This window comes from Rhagoletis zephyria, unplaced genomic scaffold (genome assembly GCF_001687245.7).
Source record: "Rhagoletis zephyria isolate East Lansing unplaced genomic scaffold, Rhagoletis_zephyria_1.1 Rzeph_scaffold_00495, whole genome shotgun sequence".
In the NCBI taxonomy this organism is placed as follows: Eukaryota; Metazoa; Arthropoda; class Insecta; order Diptera; family Tephritidae; genus Rhagoletis; species Rhagoletis zephyria.
Genome location: NW_016157579.1, coordinates 156178 through 170291, shown reverse-complemented (window position 1 = coordinate 170291; position 14114 = coordinate 156178). Strand labels below are relative to the sequence as shown.

The window sequence follows — 14114 nt, the reverse complement described above, 5'->3', positions numbered from 1 at the left end:
CCGGTATTTTTTGACTTTCAATGCGTCAGCCCATATTTCTGCCCCGTACAGGAGCACCGATTGGACCGCTGTCATCAGAAGCTTCCTGCGGCATGGCTTCGGGCCGCCCACGTTCGCCATCAGCCGGCTTAGAGCCGCCGTGCTCTGCGCAGCTTTTTCACATACTCCATGGATGTGTTCCCAGAATGTGAGTTTGCTGTCAAGCTTCACCCCTAGGTATTTTGTAGACCTAGAAGTCGTCACGAGTTGAGGTCCGACCATTATATTTATAATTGTTGGGATCCGTTTCCTGGTGAGGAGCACGATCTCCGTTTTGGCTGTAGCCAATTGCAGACCGTGATCGCTCATCCATCCAACAAGGAAGGCGTTCTCTGGCATTTCCGTGCACAACAGACTGTCCGGGACTTGGCGTTCCAGAGGTCCGGGCCAAGTACAGGCCCCTGTGCCGCTCCGCCGGTTATACTCCTCTTTCTCTGACCTTGTGTTGTGTCGTAAAAAAGCCAACGGTCCCGGATCATATCTAGAAAGTATGTTGGAACCTTGAATGACCGTTCCATGGCCTCCAGCTTGTCGTCCCATCTTGCCGAGTTGAAGGCACTATTGGCCGCGCCTGGTGGCAGGCTTCTTCGGCCTTATGTACCGCCTCGACTACTTCGCCAATTGCTCCTATAGTTGAGTGTCCCTTCCAGAAGCCATGTTGTCGGGGTGAAAGGCCTCCCTCGTTTTCTGTGGCTGACGTCAAGCGTAGTTTGAAGAGACTCTCCATGTTGTTGTTGTTGTAGCAGCATACAAATTCCCCAAAGACTTTGGGGAGTGTTGCTGGAGTGACAGTCCTTGGCCAGATATAAATCTGGGTCGTTCCGGTTACGTAGACCCGACTGTCGTGGGAGAGACTCTCCATCACCTTGCCTGCTGTGTCTAGCATGCAGAGTGGCCGGGAAGATGAAGGAGAGTGTGAGTCCCCTTTGCCCTTGGGTATAAGCACAAGCCTCGCCTTCTTCCATTGGCTTGGGAAGACCCGGGCCCTAAGACAGCTGTTGTACATGTTAAGCAGGATTCTGTTTCGCTGCTAACCTGATTGCCTCCGCTGGTATGCCATCGGGGCCTGGAGTCTTGCCGGCTTTCATGCTTCGCAGGGCTAACTTCAGCTCGTCTGTCGAAAACAGTGGTGCTTCGGCTTGCTCCTCGACGAACACTGTATCTGCTCTTAGTGGGTGTGGGGGAGATAGTGCATCCACTATATTCTTAACTCGGACCTCAGCCATCGCTTGCGATGATGTATGGAACTTTTTCATCACTATTTTGTATCCCTGGCCCCAGGGATCACGATCCACTTCGTCACATCGCGCTTTCCAGCAGTTCCATTTACTCTTCTGTATCTCGGCCCCAAGTGCTTTCTTAGCGCTTTTGTAGGTTGCTGCTCTGGTCAATTATAAGAGTAATGAGCGTACATTATTATTATTATTATTATTATTATTCTTTGTTAAAAGTCTTAAAATCTATAACCTTTTTGTCAGGTAGTACAATGATTAAATTAAGTTCATATCGTCGTTTAAAGTGCGAAACCGCGTATCAACAAAATGCAAAACCGCGTATGTGAGGTTGCATAAATTATTTTCTAGAGTGTAAAAACACTCATATTTCAAAATGGTTCTCTTTTTTTAAAAAGCAATCGCATTGCTAGCTATCATATTTCAGGACGAATGGTTTTGTACTTTGAACGACGATATGTGTTTTACAGAGGTTATACAATCTACCGTTGAATATATGTAAACTTTTGCAGTTGCTTATCTCCTACGGCAGTTCATTATACATTTTCAAACTTTTATAATACAAGTTTTGTTTTACATTTTCTGTTTAGCAAAATGGGAGCCTAAAATTATGCCTATTTCTTGTTGGATAAGTGTGACTATGACTGCTATATCTTAAGTTGTCACTCAAATATTTAGAAAGAGTTCCGTTGTTAATATTATGAATAAATTTCATTGTGTGGAAGAAAGTCATTTGTTTCACATTTAACCATTTTAAATTATTTAGCATTGACGAAATACTGCTGTCATATCGCGCTTCAAGTATGTGTCTCATGGCCCTATTTTGCATTTTTTGTAGCCTATTTAATTGTGCGACAATATTTGAAGTGAGGCTCTATAATTGATATATAAATTAGTATTTTACATCTCCTACTTAAGTATTCGAGCAGCATACCACCTGACCCCAGCGATGCATCAGCATGGGCTGCGTAAAGTGAGCAGCACAACAACAGCATTTAAGGCTTTAAACACTCAGATAACTCGTGGCCTTAACCGAAACCGCCCCTGTGAGAGAAGATTCCTTGTGGCGTTGGATTTGACACCGTTAGCCACTCCTCGCTACTAGAAGACATTGAGGCCTCTCTCCCACAGCACCTCAAACGATGGTCAGCGAATTATATGAGTGGTCGATAGTCATCAGTAACATGCAGCGACAAAACCAGAAAATCGAGGAAAACTAAACAGGGGATCCCACAGTTTGGTGTCCTCTGTGTCCTCTCCCCGCTGCTGTTTAATTATTCCATCTCGAGGCTCCCTCAACCACCAGAGGGATTCTCCATTGTCTCATATGCTGACAACTGCTCGAATTGATGACTTGTGTTCGAAAGTAATCGGTTACCTCTCCGAGCTTTCTTGATTCTTCACTGCAAGGAGCCTAACCCTCCCGCCCAAGAAATCCTCGGGAACCCATTTTACCACCTGGACGAAAGAGGTCAAACTACAACTTCACGTCGATTGCGAGCCATTTCCATCGGTAAATAACCCAAAAATTCTCGGAGTTACCTGCGACAGTCTCCTTCTCGGCGCATTAAACCGCAATCACCAAAAAGAACAGAGCCACAACAAGGTCCTCAAGTGGCCAGCAGTACCTGGGACAGAAAAAAAAGTTGACAACATACAAGGCAATTGGCTGGTCCGGCAGTGGACGAAGCTTCAGACATGCTTGAACACGACACTCAGGACCGCGACTAGACTCCTTCTCATATCGCAACAAGACCACCTACAAGACGAGGCGCAGATGGTCCCTATCAAAGATCCACAGACGCGGGCTCCCGAACAGACACCTGCTTGCAGCACAGCCCTCACCAAGGCACGCCGGGGGACATCTATACGAACTGACGGACGAAGTCCAGAGATTCATAAAACAACCTACAACGTTTTTCGACAAGTGAATGACGTTTTGGGTACATAACCACCCGACGAGGACGGGACAGAGCTTTGTCTGTCTCGGGAGACTCGCACCAGGCAGCAGGCTAAACTCCTACCAGAGCAGAGTGAACGCAGATGGGACCAACGAGTGGCCGGCATGCGGAGAGTCACCACATGACTCACGGCACCTCTTCACATGCCCCCAAAACGCCGCCCAGCTAACGCCTTTGTCCCTATGGACACACTCCGTGGAAGTTGCGCATTTCCTGGGTCTCCCGTTAGCTGAACCTGACGACAACCGGAAAGAAGATATTGAATAAGCAGTGATAGGAGACACAACGGCAACATACAAGGCAATAGGCCGGCCGGTTTTAAACTACGCAGCACCAGTGTGGTCGCCTGGGACTAGTAGGACGCAGTGGGCGAAGCTACAGACGGTACAAAATACAGCATTTAGGACAGCGACTGGATGCCTCCTGATGTCACCAGAACACCACCTCCACGATGAGGCGAAAATGCTCCCAATTAGGGAGCTCAACACTATGCTCTGCAAGCAGTTTCTTGCTGGGAGCCACAGATGTGGCCACCCAAATAGACAGCTGCTTGCAGAGGAGCCCTCGCCGAGGCACGTCAGGAGGCATCTATATGAACTGACGGACGAAGTCCGGAGGTTCATTAAGCAACCTCTGGACCCGTCAGCTCATAGACAGGCCCTGAACGGCATTCACAGGGACGCAGTTTCGAGTTATGTAGACTCAAGACCTGTGAATGCCGTTCTAGGCACACAAACACCGGACATTGACGCGACGGAGCTCCATCTGCCTCGGGAGACCAGGACAACAATAGCCCAACTTCGCTCTGGCTACTGCAGCAGGCTAAATTCCTACCTGAGTAGGTTAAATGCGGATGTGCCGAACGAATGTCCGGCATGCGGAGAGACCCCTCACGACTCGAAACATCTCTTCGCATGCCCGGAAAACCCACAACCCTAACGGCGTCGTCCCTATGGACCGACCCCATAGAGGCTTCACGCTTCTTGGGCTGCCGTTAGTGGAACTTGACGACAACGACTGAGATATCAGCCTATCTGGGCGGGGTTGTTGTAGGCGCTACAACAACAACAACAACGACAAGAGTTGATTGCAGAGAAAAAACTGTAATCCCTGTAGGCGCAGCAGCACAAAAACAATGTTTTTTACAGGCTTGTTAACACGTTGGGGTACGGTTCGGTTATTTGTGCAGTCATTGCGGGTTTTTGTGTCCAAATGGGTGATTCGATCTAAACAATTTTTACACACGTTTGTCTAAGGGTCTAAGTTTTATTTTAAAACAAAATTTCAGGGAACTAGTTTATTTATCAATTCGGTTTGAAATATACATTTGCAAATTTCGAAATTTAGTGTACATTAATTACCCTTATTCTTTCTTAAAGCAGTCAGTTAATCAATCCATTTTTATGTTCGCATACACTTAATACATTACATTATTATTTATTAACCGAATTCAAAAAAGGAGGACGTTATCAATTCGTCGAAATATTTTTTTTTACGTATGTTGCCGCATAACTTTGGACCACGTTAATCGATTTCTATATTTTTTTTAGAGGAAAAGTGTTACCTCAGAAGTGGTCCTATACTAGATAATTTGGTTTGGATCCGATCATTGGATCATGAATAAATCAACGGTACTCTTAAATTTTCATATGAGAATTGAAGTCGTTTTTTTTTTGTCTTAAAAACTACTTGTTACTTCTTCTATTGCTTTTGCTTAAACTAATTAAAATCGCAATTTATTAAATAAAATCACTATTCTCTGTCAGCTGTTAAACTCTACAATATGCCGGAAGGATAAGAGACAAAAGAAAGTAAGCAATACATGCATATATAAAACGAATGGAAGATCTAATTTATATATAAATCATGTTTTCTTTGAAATCGGTAAGATATTTTAACATATGAGCCATTTACTCACTTCGTACCTCTTGTGCTTAAATGACTGGCTACTTGTAACTAATGCATCTGTAAATTGCTCTATCATCGTAAACTAAAAGCATTAACCTTTGGTTGATGAAGTTGAACGAATAACCGACGCGTTCAGCTACAAGTAACCGGTCATTTAAACACAAGAAGTGTGAAGCCACTTTCAAAATAAACGGCTAATATAGTGAATATTTAGGATACAAAATCACTCAGATTTTCGCGTGCGGAGCTTATTTTATAGAGACGGACATTAATTTATTTTAATATATATTAAACAATTTTTATAAAAAATCGCGCGGTATGCTAAAAAATTCCGCTTGTAACGAATGATTCATTCAAAAATGCAATGGTTTCTGTTGGGTTTTATTTCTTTCCAGTTTCCAGGGAAAACTTTTCGTAAAGTTTTTGACCATGTTGTTTTAGAGGGGTTTGGGGGAATTGCAACCGCAAAATTGTAAATAGCCTCTTGTTTCCTCTGCTTATACATACATATTAGCGTGGTCCGTAAATCCGCTTTTTAAAATTTTAATTGGTAATAGCAAAAATATGGTTCCTAATGCTCTAAAAATAATTTGTGAAAGATGACAATTTTTGGTCAATATCTTAAACTCGCCCAAGTCCATCAAAATGGAAGTGATAAAAATTTTTTTCTTAGCTTACTTTGTTTCTCTACAAAAAAGGTCCATATACCAAATTATGTAGGACTAAAACTTTCAAAGATAATTGCAATTTTAGTAAAAAAATGTATTAATTAATGTGTTTATTAATTTTTATTTTTTGAGCACATTGAACTTTTGTGGACTTGGGCGAGCCTAAGATATTGAGCAAAAATTGTCATCTTTCACACAGATTGTTTTTAGAGCATAATGAACCATATTTTTTAGAAAATCTTTTAGTTTGTGATAGGCTTGTCTGATCTGTTCTTTTAGTGTAAATAAAACGACGTTATTTCACTTACGGCCCAACGTTTCGCTAATCTTCTTAGCATCTTCAGGGGCGTGTTTATTTTATTATCTGTTACAAAAATATAAATACATACATAGTAAGTAAAGGAACAAATACACATACATATACATAAGTACATATAAAAATTGCAAAAGAACATCTGAGATATTGAACACAAAAAAATACTCACATAAAATTCGTCATTAAATTAACTAAATCTACTTTAATCCATACCACCTTCTCCACCCACCACCATACCACCTTCTGTGGTGGATTAAAGTAGATTTAGTTAATTTAATGACGAATTTTATGTGAGTATTTTTTTGTGTTCAATATCTCAGATGTTCTTTTGCAATTTTTATATGTACTTATGTATATGTATGTGTATTTGTTCCTTTACTTACTATGTATGTATTTATATTTTTGTAACAGATAATAAAATAAACACGCCCCTGAAGATGCTAAGAAGATTAGCGAAACGTTGGGCCGTAAGTGAAATAACGTCGTTTTATTTACACTAAAAGAACAGATCAGACAAGCCTATCACAAACTAAAAGATTTTCACAAAATACAAACTGATCGGATATACATAAATAAAGAACCATATTTTTGCTATTACCAATCAAAATTCTAAAAAAGCGGATTTTCGGCCCACGCTAATACATATGTATCTATGTATGTGTATTCTTCTCCAATCTCAATTTTTGAATTCGGTTGATACAATTTCTCAAAAGATAATGAACCGATCTTGTTAAAATCTCACATACTTAAGATCGATTGACATTGTGTGAATGAAGGGTTCTAATTTAAATAATCATAACCAGGGAACGGATTTTATGGAAATTGTCTTCTTTTCTGCTAAAGAGATAGAGTATATTCGATTAAGAATGTCCACGATTTAGCTTTCCCTGATTCCATAAATATACATTTGATGTTGCCTTTTTATATTTTTTAAGATATTTGCCTTTTTTGCCTTTTCTACCTTTAATTGCAAAGGGCAAGGAAAAAGCCCTTATTCCTGATAATATAAAAATTTTAAACGTTCCATATTTAAATTTGGCGCCACTTATATCAACTCACGTCGAGTGCACCTTTGGTACATTCAAGGGTGTTCTTGGCGAAAATCTAATGAAAATGCTGCCAGAAAACTTCAAAATGCATCTTGTAGTTCAACGTCACTACAACTATAGAGACTAAAGTTTTGTGAGTTAAGAACTCGAAAGGAGAAAATAGTCAAAGATTAAAAGTAAAATTTTTTCATATAATGAAACTTGTTCATGTTTTTCTCGTTTTAATTGTAAAATAAACATTTCTAAAATAAATGTATTTTTAATTATTTTTCCGTTTTTGTCTTTTATAGTGCCTTCTTTTGCCTTTTTTTGCGATTTCTAGTGTCTTTTCCTGCCTATTTCGCAATTTCATTTTGCCTTTTCTAGCCTGTTTAGTTATTTTATTTTGCATTGTTTATAGGTTTTTAGGTCCTAAAAATCCGTTCCCCGATCGTAACTAATTTGACAAGACAATAAGTGGTGCAATTTACATCGAAATAAGTCAAACTTCTAAAAATTGAAATTCCAATTTTAATTACAATTGAAATGAAAACCTATAAGATTTTTGAGTTATTCTCATACCTACCTTCGTTAAGTTTTATGAAAAAAAAATACCTAACTTTGTTTTCTTCTGTTTTAGCTGTATATTTGAAATGGGTAACACCCCGTTCCGCTTATTTTAGTATTAAAATAACACATACATGACTTTAAAAAATCCTGTAGTTGAATCATGACGGATGTGAACGAGTCGGCAATCGTACGAACACAATAGCCTTCAAATTGCATTTTCCGTTTACATTAGACACCGAAGTTTATTTTTAGAACAATTTAAAAAAAGTTGTAAAACAAATTAATAATAGATTGGCTCTTACACAATATTTGTGTTAGTGTTTGGCCGAGCGTCTCCTCCGATTTGTGGCGTGCGCCTTGATGTTGTCACACAAAGGAGGGACCTACCCGAACGGCGGATGCATTTTTATGAGACACTTTCCATGGCATAAATACACTCGGAGGTTTGCCATTGCCTCCCAAGGGGTAACCGCTATTAGAAAAATTTTGTTTTGTTTTTTATTTTTTCATGGTAGCACGCACTGCTAACCACCACATCGCACACTGTGCCCTTTTTCAGTTATAGCATGCTAAAAGTCCAAAATTAAACGACTTCAGATGGCCATGATTTCTGATATTCTGGCGGACAAATATTCAGCTAATAAGTTAATCTAATAAATTCAAAGAAAAAACAACATCAACTAAAATAAAAGCTGCCAAGCATGCTTCCGATGAGAGTAGCTTAAGCCATCAACGACGATAATGTTGTAATGAGACATATTTTGGATAAAGTGGGAAGAGACATTGACAGTACAGTATTTCTTGCTTATAAGCACCCCGGTTGTACGTATTTTCCACTTATAAGCCCTAGAAATATTACACTATGGTCTGGCGATTATCATTTGCTGGCCAAAAGTCGAGAAGTAACCAAGATGATTTGAAACTCAGTGTTTGGGAGTTCTTGACATCGCTAATTTCGAACATGATGCCAGATTTTTGAGATTCAAAATGGCGGATTCAATATGGCGACCAAATTTTATAATTTTTTCCATTTCACCACAAACTCTTATAAATGGGGGGTTTTTGAGGTCGCTTACCTCGAATCTGATGTCAGACTTTTTTAAATTCAAAATGGCGGATCCAAAGTGGCGTTATCGGATTCGTAGCAAAAAAAATTAAGTTTAAAATAGCCAAAAATATTTTGGTGTTTCAATCATGAATACAGATAAGATAATAATTTAAATATAAGAACGATCAACGTCTGGCACTATTTTTTATATGGGAGGTACGGGCGAATTTGAGCGGCCAACGAACATTCATGGTCAAAAATATTATATTGGTGGATGCATTGTTCTTGCAAAATTTCAACATCACACATGCATTCGTTCGGCACAGGTCGCAAACTGTAAAATTGTAATATCATCTGCATTTAATGAATTTTTTCATTTAAATGCAATTATGTAACGTATGCGGAATGAAATACGAGCTTATGCAGTAAAAAGAAACAGCTATACTTTCGGATGCAACAAATATTGTTTTTCCACTCACATAGATATGCCGAAATTTCAAATAAAAATTTTTATAGAAGACTGTCCATTACGATTGGTCTGATTAAGTTTTCGGGCATAGTGCGGAGGGATTTTTGAAAAATATAATTTTGGGACTTTACTGTGCCAATTGGGGTTATTATTTTTTTTTAGCCATTTTGACGATAAACAGCTCAGAGTTATATTTAGGAGTCTTTTTATGGGTCCCCAATGAAAAATATTTCCCTAATCCATTGTTCAAAACTGAAGTGAATGTGGTGCAAGCAAATTTTGGGCTCATAGCGGCTTTTAGTTTTCCATTTCAAAGTTTAAAAAACCTTGGGTAAAGTGGTTTGCACATATTTCACTATATTCCTGGCTCTTGCATAGTCTCTTAATGTTTTAATGTTTTTTTTTGTTTTTTGTTTTTTTTTTTTTTTTTTTTTTTTTTTTTTTTTTTTTTTTTTTTTTTTTTTTTTTTTTTTTTTTTTTTTGTTTTTTTGTTTTTTTTTGTTTTTTTTGTTTTTTTTTGTTTTTTTTTTGTTTTTTGTTTGTTTTTCTTTTGCTTTTTTTGTACTTACTTTATTGTCATTATACGCTGTGATTTTGCAGAGAGATCAAGCAATTTATGATTCGGTCTCATTTCGCTGCTTGTGAAACATGTTTTTCGCACTCGTGGGTTATCCTTCTACTGGTTTGCTAAACGACACTTTTGTAAATAAAGTTTTTTTAAGTCTCATAGAAAAAAATGCAAAAGCCGTTACTTTTCGTGACATTGAGTTTCGGGATACAAAATTTACAAGCAAATTTTCAGAGTTCGTTCGTTTTCAAGGATGTTATTTTAGCATTTTAATATACAACGAAATTATTTTTAGTGGAATGGTTGATAAGTAGATCTAGGTATACTTAGTTTGGCTCCTGTGTTTACCAGAATTTTTTAAAGTCTGCTTGAAATAGTTCACATTTCATTCCGCATACGTTAATTTTGGTGCTTCATTTTGGTGGGTATAACAAAAAACTGTTTTTGTAACTTCGAACAAATTTTTTTTCACATTCAATGTCCTTAATACATTAAATTGTGTTTTCATTTATTGAGAAAAACGTAAATGAACGAAGGGAAGTATAGAGATCTATATTATGCTGAATTCTTTCCCAATGGCTTTAAATTCTTCTAATATTTTTCGGATTTCGCATGTATTGCCTTTTTTATCGAATGGTCATTTAACCACAGTTATACCGAATTACGTCTGTTATTATCCGAAATATGCATTTGTTACGTGGGCAGTTCCTCAGTTCCTGGTTCACAGCTGTTACAATTCGAGCCGAAAACAGTATTGGGAAACATCTGATGGTCCTGGGTTTCAAACGGTTTCAGTATTGCAAAGTTTATTTGTAAAAAAATATCACAGCCTTTTAAATCTGAGGTTCTTTTCTTTTATCAGAGCATGTAAATAGATAAATTATACGATTAAGTTCTGACAACAGGTTAATGAAATTAAGAGTGATCCTTTGAATAAAGTAAAATTATATTGTGTGTACAGAAAAATAGCATTGCACACGGGCCTAAATTTTATATATCGTGTTCTAGTAAATCATTTGGGCAAATGGTCATTACAACATGAAGTGATGGAATAAATTTGAGTTTTCTTTCGTTATTCAAAGACATACATACATATCGACACCTGAGTTCAAGATCGACCTATCTCGGCAGCAAGTTCGAAAGTGCCCAATCTGAGAAAATTTTTCAAGATTGACCCATTTCAGAATTTGGTTAACGAACGCCCTATCTTAGAAATTGATTGAAGAACGCCCTATCTATAAATTCGGTTCAAAAACGCCTATCTCATCTGCCGATTCAAAAATGCCCTATCTCAGCACATTTTCAATACATTTTCATTTCTGATAGGACGTTTTTGAACCGAATTCTGAGATAAGGCGTTCTTCAACCAAATTCTGAGATAGGGTGTTTTCAATAAAATTTTGAAATAGGTGTTCTTCGATCAAATTCTGAAGTATGGCGTACTTGAAAAGTTTTCTGAGAAAGGGCATTTGCGAACTGACTGCCGAGATATGTAGATCGATCTTCCACTTAGGTGCAGAGTACGAAAACAAACGGAACGTATCACTACCCATTGCCACAACAAGTAAGAAAAGTTTGTGTTCCTTTTCTTATAATGTTCCCGAGCGCTAACAATACACTATACTTTTTTTGTCAATGTTATTGTGGCTTATAAACATTTTATTTTTAATATTTTTATTGAGCCTTGTACCACGATTGTACCGCAGCCGAGCACAAACCAAACGAATCGTTTGTTCTTTTGCTCACTTGCATGGTTTCGATTGTGGTAAAGGTACTCATCCTAAGCAAACCCGAAACAAAACACGATACGCGCGAACGCTAATAGAGTAAAGTTACTGCTCGCAAAATGTTTCCGAGTGATTTGAATCGGTTGTGTTTCGTTACCTTCTATGAGCGAAACTAAACGATACCGATACGTTTGCTATGGTTTGTTTTCGTTCTCTGCTTAGGTGTCTATATGTTGTTACACATACACATACAAACTGCCTGGTAATATATTTACTATTCAGACGTTAAAAAATCAGTTCTTGCTATAGGGAGAATTTAATAATATTTGTATGTATAAAAGTACTATAGAACTCCGAAAGTTTTCATTTTAATGTAGCTGTTGGCTGGAGTAAATATACAATTTTCCCGGGGCAAATAAAGAAAAGAAATTTATTGTACATATTGTCACCTGAAATGCAAAAAGACGTAACAAACATCATCGTTGAAATGCAAAACAGTCATAACTAATAAAAAATTAAAAATAAATTTTTTGATTTATATGATGGATTTCCTCGAATTACAACTCCCCACATCATTTTATGAAAAAAAAATGTAAATATTAGTTACGGCCTTTTCCATTTCATTTACGATGATGTTACGTCTTTTTTCATTTCAGGTGACGATGTGTATATTGATTCGGAAGCTCGTTTGTTCATTAAACAAACAAGAGCTGCAGGCGCAATATGTACTTGATTGTGGAGGATCAAAAGAAATAAATATTTGTATAGAAAAATAGAAAATTAAAAATATTATGAAGAGTCAAAAGGGGAATGCAAATATCCAGTACTTCTTTGTATTATGTGAAGTTTGAAAGTGGTATAGTTAAATCCAATACGCTCATCCATAAATTCTACAATATAGTATTTAGGAAACTCAAAAGCAGTTGTATTGTCCCTATTATATTTTTATATAAAAAAATAGCCATTGGCAAAACTATACCTTAACGTGGCAATATATACAAATTTAGGTTTTAAAACTAGTCCTTAAACTGATTCATTGCTTACAGTCTCTTTACAATGAGATATGCTATGTTACAGTTAAATCAGCTAGCTAGGTTCATAGACTACATATGGAGAATGTTGTCGGCAGCCTTAAGCTTAGTTTAAATTAGCTCTCAAAAAGTTTTTTGTACTCCAATGCTTTCATTACAAAAAAAATATTAAGGTGGATATTGAAATTGAATTATTGCATCGTTCTAATGTACAATAAAATGAATGATAAGTTGTTTTGATTGATCGTTTCATTAGATATCTGAAGAAGTGAAAAGTAAGCTGAGATTAAAGTGAGTGCTAACCTCGAGGATAAATCATTTACTGCTGGAATACGAACTTAATTGTTCTCGAGAAGAAAACAAACAGAAAAATGCCACAAATATAGACGTACCAACGTATAAAAATATTTAAAGATTGAAAGCACACAAAAGCTATTCCGATAAACGATCAATGAAAGGACTTGCTTTTAAGTGCATAAATATATAAACTTTAAAAGGTATGAATGCAACAAATATGTGTAACACTAACGATGTTACAAAAAAACAGGATACATAAAAAATTAAGACGACAAATGTGTCAGGAGGGCGACATCAACTAAAAAACATAAATGAATCGGAACAACATTGAGCAGATCAACATCATATTAACTGCTAAATAATAATACAACATCAAATTTGTATTGGGCCAACAAAAGAGATAAATTATAAAGAACATAACGTGCGCACAATGCTAGCAGCTAATTTACCAGTATGCCAATACGCTGGAATGGTAAGATGTTTATTATTTTCATTTTCTGTTATATGTATTTGTTCTAGTTGTATGTGCGCATATACAAATATATATTAAAGATAAAGTCCGACTATAATCTAAAGGTATGTTTGTAAGTGAATCGCACTATTTTCAGGATAGCACTTGCTGATCTTTGCTTTCCAAAATAAATAGCAACTAGAGGTGGGCACGCACGAGAGTGATCTTGGTTCACGCACGCGCACGCCCACGATGATTTCGAAAATAACGCAAATTCACGCTTTGAAATTATTTTTTGGCTCACGTTTGCTCACGCTCACGAAGCCCCGTTTTTTCATCGCACGCTTTTTCACGGACATTTTTTTTCAAATCGAAACTTTAATTATATAAATGGCATTTCTAATAAATAGGTTTTTTTACATAAGTATTTTTATAGAAGCTTGGCCAAGCACCTAGCAAGGGAGGCGCGCGCCATAAATTTTTTTATTGCAAATACAGTCATGTGAAAAATAATAGGGACACGACATTTTGAACAATTTCAGCTATTTTACAACGCTTTTATCAACTTGCACTGTTGTGCGTCCAGAAACTTTCAATGTTGTGGATCCAGAAACTTTCAATGTTGTGTGTCCGACACCAAAGCAAAGCTCCTATAAAAGAGCATAGTGCATAGGGCGACAGCTGTAGTGAATAGGGCGAGGTAGATGACATCTAGATGTCGCCCTATGTACTACGTTTGCTACAGCGGAAATAGACGACACGCCATTTCTTTAAATAAAATTAATTGGTGCTCGTTTGTAT

General features: G+C 37.3%; 1 protein-coding gene across 10 annotated transcripts in view; it reads left to right on the top strand.

Moving 5' to 3' along the window:
* Window positions 1–14114, top strand: part of gw (trinucleotide repeat containing adaptor protein gawky) — a 117530-nt gene that overhangs the window by 44884 nt on the left and 58532 nt on the right. For 9 of the 10 annotated variants that reach the window (XM_017612058.1, XM_017612057.1, XM_017612056.1 and 6 more), the window contains one exon: window positions 12822–13334. The exons of the other annotated variant lie outside the window; for it this stretch is intronic. In XM_017612058.1, coding sequence (XP_017467547.1) covers window positions 13293–13334 — 42 coding nt within the window. In that variant the 5' untranslated portion in view covers window positions 12822–13292. The remainder of the gene's footprint in view (window positions 1–12821; window positions 13335–14114) is intronic. 10 annotated transcript variants of the gene reach the window in all.